Genomic DNA, 15,292 nt, shown 5'->3' with positions numbered 1-15,292 from the left:
AAAATAGTATTATTAATATAATCATTATTTTTATTCCTAGTAATATATCAAATGAATGGATGTTACAGGAAGTTGAATCGAGATGCGAACTGAACGTTACGTATTATTATATTACGTAACTCATTGCGATTCTCTGAACATGACGTCAGGACAGCCGTCAGTCAATCAATGGGAAAACATTCTTTATTTGAAAAAGTACCTCTGATATTTTGTAAATTTAAAAGTAACGTGTTACTTCACTAATTACTTGTAAAAACGTCCTCTGAGTACGTAACTGAGTGCGTTACTCTTGATAACTATTATTTTGGATTAAGAACATATAGTTCTTTACATTTCTGGATTCGAGTAATGTATTGTAGTAAATGAACTGATCTATCCCTTCATCTACACTCGCAGTTTCTGTTTAAACACAGAGAAACACTCACTTGAAGCAGATCTTGAATGCCTCCTGCAGGTGTAATTATTCTCTCTCTAATGAGGTCAGACTCATTACAGCTCTGAACTAACAGCAGAAACAACACTTCACCTGAAGCAGAGCAAGAGCTGCACACATCGCTCAGAAGCTCATATGTGCTGAATAAAGCAGAGCTTCAGAAACAGACTTCACGAGTTCAAACACACAGAACATCAGCAGAATGTTCCTAAAGAGCTGAAGATCAGTTTCATATTTGAAGCATCTTCTGAAATGTTGATCTTATCAAACTGATTTTGTGTTTTAGACCAGATTTAAAAAGTGCATAAAAAAACGTGCATTATGTCAATAGAAAAATTAAATGTAAACAAAATAAAACGTTTTATATACAACTGGATTAAATTAGCATTATATGTAAATTAAGATGTGGCATGGTGTAAGGCATGATGGGCCAAATCAAAGGTCTGAACATCTCAGTTTTTCTGTTTCAGACCAACTAACACTACATCACATCTACTGATAATACTTACTGATGTTCTGGGGATTTCCCTCCGAAATGACGTCACTTCCTGTCACTGAGGAAGTGATTTTACAATTGACCGACACAGAATGGCTTTAAAAGCAAACATGTACAGGGAACCCACCTGGAATATTTCAGCTCCTGCAAACACATCAGAGAAACCATCCAAAACCACCTCACTGTGATTAATATGATGCATCTTTATGAACCGAGAGTTTAATATCTGGTCCAGAGTATTCAGACGATGGGGATCACCCTGGTGATCTAGTGCTGATCTTCTCTACAGGACACAGAGACAGATCCAGGACGGGATCGCTGCTGTTTTCAGCTGCATTCATTGTGTTTATGACTTAATTAGAAAAATCTGATGGTTCTTTTAAAGGCAAATGGAGATGAAATGACTGAATGGACGAGGGAATGGTTAGAAGAGTTTATCATTATATTTCAACACTGTGACAAAGACAAACTCCAACATGAGCATCTGTTCATTAAACTACTGCGTTCCATTCAGCTCAGAAACATGCCTCTTTCATTCACGCCTGCGCAAACTCATGCAAGCATATTTCAGAAGCCAAAACTTTACCCAGAATTCTCACAATTCTGAGTTAATATCTTACAATTCTTGACTCTGTTTCCCACAATTCAGAGATAAAAGCCAGTATCGCGAGATATAAACTGACATAGTTGTGACAGATAAAACTCACTAGATTCTATGAACTGTGAGAATTAAAGTCAGAACTGTGAGGAAAATCTCTTTAAGGATGGAGATATTAAGCAGGAACATCTGATTTCGAATGGAACGCAGCATTAGTCCTTCTCTTGAGCTAAATGAGATCCGCTTTGAAGACACACTGTTATATAATCGACCCCAAAACTCTTCTAAAAGACTACACTCTCATGATATTTTAAATATACTGTAATGGACATTACATTTTAGACAGTACTGAACCACTGTGCTAGCTAACGTCAGGATTCGACTCATTCGAGCTCATCAAACGAACTGAAACTGACAGCATACAAGTGTAGTTAACATCTCGGAGGCAAAATGCAAACATAAACATTTCCCACACAAGCAGGGAACATTTCAAATGAGATATTGCTATTAAGTCAATTTCTAAAAATAATTGATAATTTGGTGGTTAAAAAAAGTGCAAGTAGGTGACAGTATAAAACATGCTGCTCAGACTTCAGCCAGACTTCACTGATAAACCAAAAGAGCCACAAGTAAACTACTACTGGAAGTATAAAGTCATTTTTTAAGCTAGTGGAGCATAGCTGTGCTATCATGCTGAACGTTTCTTGTTTCCCATCGGGTTTTAGCTTGAGGAAACAGACTGAGAGGCTTTGGATCTAACACACACACGTCTCGATTGTGTTCACTGCATGTCAACTATCAGCCAACAGCGAATCACCCAAGTTAAACTTCCACACTGTCCACATCTTCTAAAGTGGTGTCCGACTGGGAAACCATTAGGAGTTTCTGTTTCTTTGAATACTGTCTGGTCGTGGTACACTCCTGCCGAAGCATCTCATCATGAAGCTCCCGCTCCTTTCCCAAAACCTCAACGGAGCTCTCTCGACTGAGCGTGGCGTTGTCTGTGGACTCGAAGGATTCGCCGCCAAGGCCTTCAAGTTTGGTGTAGCCTCCGCTGCTGAGTCCCTCCAGCCGAGGACAGCTGAGCCGTCTCGATCGCACCACTGGAGGACTGGACGGACAGATGTCCAGATCCATACACCTGGAGAGGTCAGACAGAGCGCTCAAGGACAGGTGAGATCCGGTGGCCTTGCGACTCGGAGAACTGGACAACAGCAGCTGAACCTGGGAACCCTGCAGAGAGACGCGAGGAGCTCCTTGTAAACTCCCCCTGCTCCTGTAAACCTCCACCGAATCCTGTAGAAGCTCGGGATGAGTTTGAGCAGGTTCCACTTTGGCCTTCGTGATGGTCCTGGATGCTACCAGATCCTCTAAACGTCTGCAAATGGCCTCGGCATCCAGGAACTCTTGCTTGGCCTCTCCGGTTTTATCCGAACCCCTTCTCTCTGAAGCTCCTCGGTGGTTGAGCTTCATCATTGGAAGGGTGAAAGCATTGACCGAAGTTGACACGATGGTCCTGGTTTCCCATTGCTTTAGCTCAGGCTCCGCCGTGCTGATTCGGTTCTGATCTTGATAGATACTGTAGACGGTGTTCGTAAAGCTCTGTCTTTCCAAAGACAAGAATGGTGGGATGGTGGTAGATGGACGTCGTGATTGGATCATGCTTCCTGCGTCGTGTCGCTCAGATCCTGGAGACGGCCAGGAGCCCTTATGAGGGGAACCGTTCGATTTGGTGTCTTTCGATTGGCAGAAGTTCATGAATCCGTTGAGCGGCGCCGACTCCTTGCTCCGCAGACTATGAATGTCAATCACCGTTGAGTAGATGTCTCTGAGGTTAATGATTTTGGTCTTTTTGTCTCTGTTTTCATGAAGTACTGCATTGCCACAAATGAATAGGAAGATCCCGATGCCCATGATTAAAGGTCCGAACACCTTCAGCTTGTCTGAGTACAGGTATCTGTTGATAAATGCAGTGAACGCTCCCAGTTTAGGCGGATCCAGCTCAGCAGTCCCATTAGAGCTCCTGAAGTCTTGATCTAGGAGATCCCAAGGCGGTCTGCCGGTCACATTGAGTGATCCTCGGCTCTCGTAAGTCCTCGGAGAGTTCTGTGTGGTCATCAGTCCTGGGTACAGTGGACTCTCTTTGGGCCAGTAGCCCAACACAGCCATGGCCACTCCAACCAGAAGCACCAGGATCCCAACGGCAGCGACCAGTCCAGATACAGAGCACAGCTTCAGCTTTCCTTTCACCACCACCACTTCATTCTTCCTCTTTTTCTTCTCTTTCCTCTTGCGCTTGTTCTCGGCTCGGTTCTTGGCGCGGAGCGAGTCCTGTCTCCTGGCAGATATCCGCAGCAGACCCCCTGTGGCGATCATGATGGTGCTCAATTAATCATCCTGGAGAAGATACAGAGAATATGAGAACATTAGTGTGTGCTGGGAACAACGCGAGATCTAGACACATAGTCCAAAAATCCAACATATAGATTTAGCATATACACGCAACAGTCATAAACAACAGTACAGGCTAATGCATGTACGTATATGTGAGTGTGGTCAAGCAGCAATACAACACACCAGTATTACCCATTTCCAAAGAACATCTCTCTTTCTCTCTCTCTCTCTCTTTCTCTCTCTCTCACACACACACCAGCGTTTGCTGTGCTAACATTGGTTCTTCATTAGCTGGAAGTCCCATGATCCTGATGGAAGCTCTCTAGTATCTGGAAGGCTGTGAATGAGAGACTGACTCAGCATATGGATGGTGTGTGTTAATGCAGCACAAACACACAGCAGAGATCAAAAGAAGAACAGAAGCAGTGTGAGACAGAGACAGATGACATGATTCACGCCAGACTCCACACAGAAAGATGAAAAGCATCTGTTCGTTGATTTGACATGAAAACTGATTCTACCACAGTCTGTAGGAATGCGAATGAGTGAATATAAGGTTATCAGGTAGAAAAAATCTTGTTTGTGTAGTACATACAGGATTACTAGGGTTGAGACAGTGGAAAAATGCAAGGTTATGAGATATGAGCAGAACTTTTAACTTGATCGCTGCATTTTTAGGACACAATTTAATGCGTAAGATGCTGCAAAATATAGAAAAGCTCCTAAAGATTCAGATGCATTAGGTCTGAACCACTAAACCTCATCACCCAAACAGAGCCTTGTTAAAGTTTGTAGAAACTATTCAGTGGAACGCAGAGATATATGATTCACTGGATGTTTATTTCGTGCTGTGAATGGAAACAGACAGAATCTACTTTGCAGTGGCCTTTGTGAACCCGTCTGCTTTTCTGCAGTGTAGTCCAATAATTTATGGCACCAATTAAATGTTGTTTTCAACAGGGACTTCCAGAGGGAAAACACACATTTGAGTTTCCAGCACCAGGGTTCATTAGTTGTGAATCATCAGGGGAGAAAAGAAGACAAAAATGAATGAGTTTCTCGCTGGATCTCGATTGTCCATTAGTCTTCAAGTGTAACGCGTCGCTGTGCTCATTAAGTGTGTTTGGAGTCTCTCGACACGTTAGATGGACATAGATTTAACATGGATCAACAGATCAGACTTCTTATGACCAGTGATGACCCTCCAGTGCTTTATAAACCTGCAGACAGCACATAAACATGATGCATGTGGCGTCTATCTCGTCAGTCATCAATCTTTCAATGATTCTAGAAAACCTGTGATTTAATTCTGAACGTACAGACAGCAGTTCTCCTGAACGTGAGGTGAATGATGGTGCAGTTTCATTGTCCAACACTGTCAGAAACAAATGTAAGAAACCTTTATTTTCCCTGCTGTCAGCTGATAAGTGTGTCTGTTACGAGCGTTTATAACCCTGCTCTGTATTTACTTTCTAGTGCACTACAGAGGATCACAAACTTTATCACAAGCCCTGTTTAAATAACTGCTCGTCTAAAAGGAATAGCTTCCTCCAGTGAACAAGTGCATCTGCTGTTGTCTCTCACAGATTAGTTTAGATCTGTTTAAACGCTGCTTGATCTGTGCAGATTTCTCTCCTGATTCAGACCAGAACACTTTTTCACTGGAGGAAGTGTTATTATGGATTATAGACTCTATGTGTTTGAGTTAAAATCATCTTAATGCTGGATGTGTTTCAGGTTTTTTCTTCTCCAGATGTTCACTGATGGACTGGAGTGCTGTGGATTATTGAGATGTTTTTATCAGACTCTCATTCTGACGGCACCCATTCACTGAAGAGCATCCATTGATGAGACACTGATGCAGTGCTACATTTCTACAAACCTGATGAAGAAACAAACTCATCTACATTTTAACACATTGTCATTTTTGGCTGAACCATTCCTGCAGTTTAAACCTCCAAGTGGTGCAAAACCTCATAGAGAGATGAACTTGCAAATTGGTTTAAAAAGCAGTTAACTAGTGTAAATCCCTTTCATGCATCTGCTGAAAATCAGTTGAAATCATGGTTGCTTGAACATCATCACTAATATCACGTCTCATACTGCTTCACTACCAACAAATGGCTCTTTTATTTCCTAATATTACAATCCACAGATGCTGCAGACTGGTGTTCCCAAACACACTGCTTCCTGTGTTGGCTCTGCTTTTATATTTCCACCCGCAAAGATTTACAGATTTGACGAATTCCTGTGTGTGTTTGGCAAACGGAGGACTCCACGTTTAATGAAACAAAGCTGAAAACGCTCCATCAGTCCAGAAAATGGATGATCTCGCAGGCCGCCGGGGTTCAAAGGTGTGCGCGGATCCTTCCACATCAAAGCAAACAGAGAAACGAGCGGCACATCCACAGTCTTCAGAGACACACACATGACAGACATCTCAAACACAGCCGAGAAGGATTTATGGATCAATATGACCTTTATGTTCATTTCTGAAGGACTGGATGGAGGGCAGCGGGGGTCATGAGGATAAAACACCAGATGACAGAGAGTTTGGTTGTAAAACTAGATGCAGTAAACAGAAATGTGATTTCCTGGCACCATCAGTGCAGAGAAATGTAAAGGTAATGGAGCTAAAAAATGACGGCCATTACTTTCTGATTCCACTCGCAAACGCAGGGCGCACGAGTCAACAAATAATATTCCTCAAACAAATAAACAAATATGACCAAGCATGTGCTGCTGACTTCCATTCGTGGGTGGAAAATGAATGATACGCTGTTCGCACGAGCAAAACATCCATCTGAAGGATGTGCTGCTGGCAAACCTACCTTCCACTGATCTGAATCCAGCTTCTCCTTCTCTTTTTTGAGTTTTACAGGTCAGTTTTACATTCATTCTAAATCATAAACATCTTAAAAACATCTTCCAAACGTCTATTTGACATCAAATAGGAAACATCCTATAGCTATATCACAGATGAGCAAACAGAAAGGGATGCACGATATTATCAGAATGTTATTGGAATTGGCTGATAAAGGTTTAAAATGAAAATAAATGTTGTAACATGCCGATATGTTTACTGGCTTTAAACAAGATCTTACATGACTAAGCAAGTGCTTTATAAAGCAGTGATGTAACAAACTGCAGAAAACGGCTTGTCCTCATTCAGGTGTTTGATTAATCATTCTCATCCTCATGCACAACTCTTTCTCTAACTGGAGGATCTTCAAGGTTTTGTAGTAATACACATTTACTTACAGCTTTCATATTTTAGAGAGATGCTTGGGTTCTTAGATCCCTAAAAGCTAGGTTTTAACACATTGATCAAATACGACCTCATAAACCTGAAACATGGACAGGTTCACCACAGTATACACATTCTCCAGCCCTGCAGATCAATAATCAATATCCAGCTACTCCTCCATGGCTTCAAACAGGTCGGTGTTATTCCATAATAACGGGATTTACAGTCACTTTGTCTCAATTTAAAAGCCTAAGGCTCTTATTTTTGACAGTTTATGTGATGTTGCCACGAATTCAGACGTTTCTAATCTCAATACAGACACGAGGACAATAAAAAGGGAGAATTTAATTGAGTTTTTAAATATAATATGCAGTGACTGTTAATAAATATGGTGATTGTGAGAGATGGAGAACAGTGAATCCCTCTGTTAAAGGAAGGAATTAAACAAATCAATGAATAAAGATCATTTAAAACATCCAGCTTCTCAATATGAAGGTAAAACTGAACAGAAACCGGAAAATCGGCGAGGTTTATGCGTGGAAAATAACGTGCGTAACAGCTCGTGACATTCGGTACATTTAAAGACCCTTAGAAACATAAAAAACCAGAAGAGAGACAGTCACGCATTCACACATCGATCGATTTACAGGTATATCCGTCAATAAATCATAAATCTACTCCATCGACACGGTGAAGATCTGCCTGAGGAGAAAAACGATCGCTTACCGTGAATACGATAAATAAATTCGTATCTGTGCAACGAAACGCAAACTTTCTCTCTTCAGAAGAGAGCATTTTGCGCGTTAAGTTCGTTATTTCCAGTATTTCCAGTCAGGAGTCTTCCCGCGCAAACCGCGCGCCCGTCTCGCGCTCTTCTGCGGGGAGTGTCGCGCGCGCCGGGGTTCTGCTCCGGGTTCGGGCTCCGCCGTTACTGCGGCTGATGTTGCGCCGCTTCTCGGGTGTTGTTGCTATGATACCGCAGCCCTGATCCGGTGGAAGTCCTGCAGGATTTGAATAATTGGCTTCTTTAACCCGATGAGTGACGACGCGCGTCAAACCCGTTCAGACACGGTGAGAAACCGCACGGAGAGCGACGCGCGCTTACCTGCGAGCGCGAGCGATGGGTCAGCTGCGTAGTCGCGTCGCGCCTCTTTGTTGCTGCTGGTCAAATATATGCCAAAAAAACCAACATAATCATGCGGCATTGGGAACATGTTCATAACCAGTCAAAATGTGCCGTAATGCAATAATATTGACATCATCGTGTCAATTATCTTCTTAGAACGTTCTGCTATCGTTCCGGTTAAGTGACACAAACATTCTCAATGTTCGCGGAACGTTCTAAATATCCAGCTTTCTTCTTAGTGAAAAGAAAATTAAGGGAATATGCAAACGTTTTAAAATAAGTTAATGTCAATGTAAATGTCAGACGAACGTCCAACTGAAAAAACTGTCCCAATAATATTTTGAGAACAGTTTTAAAGACTAGACAAGCGTTATATTAACGTTAGTGGAAGACCCCTTCACTCATGTAAACGACAATAAATCTAATAATAACAGAAGGCTTCTTCATATAGGTGCTCCATATTCATACTGGTCTTCAAAAAGTATTGTAGTGACACCATGACACTTTGATATTGTAACTGAACACTTACCATTTTAATTTCCCAGTAATGACATGGTCCTCCAATGTGCTCCAAAGAATACCATGATACACATCGAAAAAACAACATGTTCAAAACATTGTACCATGGTATTTGTTGTTATTCTTTTTCTGCACTAGAGGAAGAATAAGTGACCTGCCAAAGCAAATATAAACAGAACGCCTTATCAACTCATTAAACCAAAGTGATAATTGTTTGTGAGCATCTGCTGAAGAGAAGTTTAGGGTTAATCAATACCATTATATAATCAATATCATTCCAGAGGCCAGAGATCAACCCAAAGATCAATAACCAGCTTAACTGATTGAAGCCAGCAATTGGCAAATGCTGAGCAGAAAAAGATACGCATTAAGAAAGATTTTACAACATTTGAGAATAAATCCAAAAATCAGCAGCTTTAGTATGTGATCCTGGTTATAATGTGGTTTTCACAGTGTTGAGGGTAACACATTACAAGTAACGCGAGTTACGCAATCAGATCACTTTTCAGTGAAGTAATACAAGTAAACAGAGTTATGTAATCAGATATATTTTTTCAAGTAACTAGTGAAGTAATGCATTACAAGTAAACCGAGTTATGTAATCAGATTACTTTTTCAAGTAACTAGTAAAGTAACATATAACGCAAGTTACATAATCAGATTACTTTTTAAGCAACTAATAAACTAATGCATTAAAGGTAGCCCAAGTTATGTAACCAGGTTACTTTTTTCAATTTACAAGTAACGCATTACTTTTATATTTACAGTTAACTTTTCCCATTAATTCATGACATCTCTCTTGTCCTCGTGTTGAGAGAAATCACTCAGGAGTGAGTACAGAGGCATTTCTTTCAGCATGAAGATTATTATTTTCACTTTGAAAGGTGTGAAAGGGCCTTTACAGTTGCCAAAAAAATACCTTTTGGGGTTTTTGTTATTAAAACTAAATAAGCACCTCAAGCCCATGTGAGAAAAAGTAATGCAAATGTAACATAATGCATTACTTTCCATAAAATGCAACCAAGAAATGCCATTAGTTACTTTTTTTAATGGAGTAATGCAATATTGTAATACATTACTTCTAAAAGTAACTTTCCCCATCATTGGTTCTAGATTAGTGTGATTGCTACTCATTTCAAAATCAAAGGCCTTCACTTTTCAACAGCAGTGTTTTTAATTGGCAACGCTCCAGTTTATCTGCAATAATCCCACCCAAAGTGCCTCCTGTAGATGCTGAGCTCAGGATAAAGATGAAATGCTGCAAACGAACAAGTTTCAGGCTGCTGAGATCCTGCTGCACCTCAGAGAGACGCTCATTAAGCCAGACCTTCACAGCCTTTGAAGCTCCTACATCTCGCCTCAAGACACAATCAAGTGCTGGAGAGGAACAGTGTTTTGGCTCAGTGATGGCGGAGTGCATTTAACGAGCCCCTCCAGCTGTGCTCCGGCTCTCCACAGGGACGTGAGAAAGCATCTTCCTCTCCCACTACAGCTGGAGGATCTCATCTCAGACAGACGTGTGCTACAGCACAACCGCAGACCCCAGACCTTCTGATTCCCACAGACCTGCGTCATCAAACCCTCTCATAATCCTCTTCAGATGCCTCATGGGGCGGCCGAGCCTGACCCCAGAGGTTATTCTCAGCACAAGGCCCTCGTTTAACCACTCACATGGAAAAATTAGGAATGTTTACAACATTCTGCAAACGCTAAAGGCATCTGACCGGGGCTAGTTGTCACAAGCTCTAGCAGTGCTTTTGTACTTTGATTCGTCTAATTCAAAAAGCTCTGAAATCAGGATAATATAGGGAATTCTGTCTCCAAACTAAATTTGAACACAATAAAACCACACTAACATATTAGATGACGGACTATATAACTGGTTGAATTTTACACTGGGGCAAGTTGTCACATTTAACTGGAACCTAAAAGCCAAACCTCATGAGCACTGATAATAATAATAATAATAATAATAATAATAATAATAATAATAATAACAGTGGAATGTTCACACACACATAAACATCACGTAAATGTTTTTCTGTGACAGTGATGTACATTTGTGACCCTGGAGCACAAAACCAGGCTCAAGTCGTTGGGGGTATATTTTTAGCAATATCCCAAAAAACATTGAATGGGTCAAAATGATAAGATTTTTCTTTTATGCCAAAAATCATTAGGATATTAAGATCATGTTCCATGAAGATATTTTGGTAATGTCCTACTGTAAATATATAAAAACTTTGTATTTTCTCAATATTTAGATTTTTTTTTTGCTCCCTTAGATTCCAGATTTTCAAATAGTTGTATCTCAGGCAAATATTGTCCTCCTCACAAACCACACATCAATGGAGAGATGCTTTCATATGATGCATAAATCTCAGTTCGGAAAACCTGACACTTAAGACTTTTGACGCCCATTATGAATTACAGCTAGTTAAAGAAATTATTCACCTAAGGTGATCATTCTGGCATCATGTCCTTCCAAACATGCATGACTTTGTTCTTCTGTGAAACACAACATAATATATTTTGTCAAATGTCTAATGAAAGTCAGAGGGGTCCAAAACAACATGAACCCCCACTGGATTCGATTAAATACAGTAAAATTAATGTTTGTCTTGTTTTGTGTTGAACAGCATGATGACAAAACGATCATTTCTGGATATTCTTTACCGTTAACTGTGTGAATTCTAGTAAATCGTTCTGACTGTAAATGAGATGTGCATTATACTGTAGCGTAGCTCTGGTTTCAGTGACTGGAAGTGATGAACCAGTGTTTTCCTGTCAGATCTACTCCCATCTTCATCTACCGTCCAGCAGTTAATCATGATGGAGGACACTGCCGACCACGAAACGTCATTAGATTGTACCAAAACCTCCTGGAAGTAATAATGCATGTCTGATTCATCGGCTGCATAACATATAAACACATATAAATGGTATTTATGCAGCTGCATCTGATTCAGAGTCAGACGTTCATGAATCGTTTTGTCTGTTTGAGTTTCACACCCTGATGATTCATTCACTTCTGTCCGGAGACGCACACAGCTCCATTACTCCGTCTTACTGACCTGCTTCACATTAGCATGAAGAGCCTTTGGGTGTTTCCCGAAAACAAACATTAGTCGCACTGTTAAATTACACAACATCATTAATGTTAACAGCCGTAAACCTCATGTAGTAATTTTCTGTTTAAAGGAACAGTTCAGCCAAAAATGAATGTGCTGAAAAATGTACTCATGCACAGTTCATCCCAGATCAGGATGAGTTTGTTTCTTCATCAGGTTTGTAGAAATGTAGCACTGCATCAGTGTCTCATCAATGGATGCTCTGCAGTGAATGGGTGCCGTCAGAATGAGAGTCTGATAAAAACATCCCAATAATCCACAGCACTCCAGTCCATCAGTGAACATCTGGAGAAGTTGTTTAGATCTGTTTAAACGCTGTTTTATCTGTGCAGATTTCTCTCCTGATTCAGACCAGAACACTTTTTCACTGGAGGAAGTGTTATTATGGATTATAGACTCTATGTGTTTGAGTTAAAATCATCTTAATGCTGGATGTGTTTCAGGTTTTGTCTTCTCCAGATGTTCACTGATGGACTGGAGTGCTGTGGATTATTGAGATGTTTTTATCAGACTCTCATTCTGACGGCACCCATTCACTGCAGAGCATCCATTGATGAGACACTGATGCAGTGCTACATTTCTACAAACCTGATGAAGAAACAAACTCATCCTGATCTCTGATGGCCATTTTTGGGTGAACTATTCTTTAAACAGCTTCTCCAGCTGGCCACAACATAAATGATAACTGGTTTATAAATAAATAAGGTTAACACGATTGATTTGGTTGAGAAACATTAGCATGACACTCGAGCAGAAAAACATTCCCTGATTGTCCAGATCTCAGGCTGCTCCAGGTGGAGATTCTCCTGCTTTGCTCTATTAATAAACGCAGATAAATCAGTGTGTTCCTCCACTAATGCTGCGGTCGTCCTACAGAAAGACAGAGAGATGTGCGTCTGCTGTGAAGAAAGACAGACATCATCTCTCGTGTCCTGATGTCCCACAGCGAACCAGATCAAGTGTTACCCAAGAACGTCCATCTATAATATCATATAAACCCAAACACATCAATCAACATTTACTTACAGCTCCATTAATGTTGTGTTCAGCAGAAATACGATTCAGGAGACAGACGACAGCATTCAGAGGAGGTTTGCACGGTTTATTAGGGTGCTGATGAGACTGAATTAAATCTGTTGTACAAAGTGTGAGCGAGTTTAAGAAAGAGGGTTTATAAATATGTAGAGTGTCTGATTAATAAATCAATCATAATATCTGAGTGAACGGACTGAACTAATACAGCAATGCCATGAAACGCAACTGATCGAGACGGAAGAACTAAAACAAACACACATGACGGATGTACATTTGGCTAAATTAAATAAACACGTTTAAATGAGACGGATTCGGCTTGGAAATCACACCCATGTCAAAATTCATAGCAAATATATATATATTTATACGGTTTGCTTTGTGCATCATAGCAAGTCTTTAAATAATCATCAGAAAATCCCCACATTCTCACAGAGCCATTCACGCTCTAATAAAGTATTTCATAATATCTGATTAAACATAAACAGGGATTCGTCTAAATCTGGGCTCTGCGCGATACGTCACAAAAAAATAAACTCTTCAATTTAAAACAAATCCTTTTGGCATCTGAAATCGATCAATTATAATATATTATTATGAATCTTCCCTGTGCAAACGCCTGGTGATTCTGCAGAATAAATATTGATGGTGAATCAGCAGGTCCAGCGAAATCAAACACAACTGTACAGAGTCGAGTAAAACTAGAGGAAGTAACAGAACGGGAATTAAAGAAGAGTTCAGACACTAATGAGCGTCCTGACATCATTTACTCAGAGCTGTGAGACCGTCTTTCAGAAGAACATCTTCTGTTCTTTTCCATATAATGAAGAGTTAAAAAAACATTTATTTTATCTGAACTCATACAAAGAGTATATAGATACTGAGGCCATTATTGGCTGATGATCTTCCAATCCTCTCAAGCAGATTACAAAAATCACTGATATCAACAGAACTCAACTGTCAGCCAATGAGACGTCAGTCCTAATTTGAATATTTAAAGCCGTACGCATCACTGTACGATACGCAGCTGTTTGCGTCATTCGGCCGAACCTCCATTCATCTCAAAACAGCAGGATGTTCTTTTGTGAAAGAGTGAGTAAACGATAACAGAACATTCATTAGCAGATGAACTGCTCATTTAAAGTCTCTCACACACACACACACACACACACACACACACTAGCAAATCCTGTAGTTGTTGTTGTTCACCTGTACCTTGTTTGAATTCAAATAGCACCGTGAGCGAGAGAAAGCCCTGATTGAGACGCTGTGAGCCGCGTTTGATTGTCGCGTCGTTGAGTTACAGAAGGAAAGGGAGTCGGAAGGTTTAAAGGCAGAACGGGAACCTGACGGAGTTTAGCGCTGACGGGGCACGAGAGGTGTCGGAATGCATCGATACAGTAGATTCATCTGTGTTTCACGTGTGCACATTCACGAGTCTGCCTCGGTTTTATCCTCGGCGTGTTTGAACATCAGGATGGAGTTGTAGATCTTGAGCGCCGGGCCGAGCTTCACACTCATTATCTTAACGATGTCTCGCTGCGTCAACAGAAGAAAGGCCTTGCCGTCGATTTGCTGGTGAGGGAGTCAACAGAACACATCACAAACAGAAATCAGCTGCAAATAAACACTAATGACATCAAAACCTGATCTTAAATATGACCTTAAAAACAGACCTCTTCTCTGAACTGCTTGGCCTGTTCCTCACAGCCGGGTAAAGAATGGATGAAATCAGCCACCTGAAACACACACACACACACACACAGATGTGATGGCAGGTAACGCTGATGAAGCACGAGCTCATGTCTGAGAGTCTCAGGAAGCGTCTGCAGCGTCAGCAGCTCAAGAACATCCTGCAGCGTTCACACAGAAACACACTCGCGCTCAGAGATCTCCACTAAACAACCGCAGCTAAGAATAACCTCCTGAAGCACCGCAGCAGTCTCTGAAGAGATTCACTGATGTGCTTTCTGACCCTGTAGATGTTCTCACCGCAGCATTACAGGAAGAGCGTCTCTGGAGCCGCGCCGGACTTTAATTAAAGAGACAAACTCTGGAACAACATCTCCATTTATTATAAAACCGCCGCCAAGATGCAGCAGATCCGACTTCTGTGTCCTCTCAGCTCTTATCAGAGCATCTGCATTGATTCCCAGCAAATCAGGAAGCAGTGATTGCATTAGTTTTAATTAAACACTGCGGTCACATCTACACCTGACACACACACACACACACACACACACAGATAGACAGACGACACACACACACACACACACACACACACACAGACAGACGACTGGGTGTAAATCCAGGACA

General features: G+C 41.0%; 2 protein-coding genes across 2 annotated transcripts in view; both read right to left on the bottom strand.

The window, feature by feature from the left end:
- Window positions 1–2,330: 2,330 nt before the first annotated feature.
- tmem200ca (transmembrane protein 200C, genome duplicate a) lies at window positions 2,331–8,297 on the bottom strand. Its single transcript, XM_026241562.1, has 2 exons — window positions 7,895–8,297; window positions 2,331–3,924 (listed from the first exon to the last, which is right to left on the bottom strand). Exon 2 carries the CDS (start codon window positions 3,901–3,903, stop codon window positions 2,350–2,352), a length of 1,554 nt encoding a protein of 517 aa, XP_026097347.1. The 5' UTR covers window positions 3,904–3,924; window positions 7,895–8,297; the 3' UTR covers window positions 2,331–2,349.
- A 4,728-nt stretch (window positions 8,298–13,025) lies between these two features.
- The window catches only part of l3mbtl4 (L3MBTL histone methyl-lysine binding protein 4), a 30,885-nt gene continuing 28,618 nt past the window's right edge, over window positions 13,026–15,292 (bottom strand). The window contains exons 19-20 of the mRNA XM_026241561.1: window positions 14,653–14,715; window positions 13,026–14,551 (exon numbers count right to left, since the gene is read on the bottom strand). Of these exons, the coding sequence (XP_026097346.1) occupies window positions 14,408–14,551; window positions 14,653–14,715 (207 nt within the window). The 3' untranslated portion in view covers window positions 13,026–14,407. The remainder of the gene's footprint in view (window positions 14,552–14,652; window positions 14,716–15,292) is intronic.

Source organism: Carassius auratus, linkage group LG49B, assembly GCF_003368295.1.
Source record: "Carassius auratus strain Wakin linkage group LG49B, ASM336829v1, whole genome shotgun sequence".
Lineage (NCBI taxonomy): Eukaryota > Metazoa > Chordata > Actinopteri > Cypriniformes > Cyprinidae > Carassius > Carassius auratus.
Note: the sequence above shows the minus strand (reverse complement) of the source record. Positions and strands in the feature narration are given on the sequence as shown.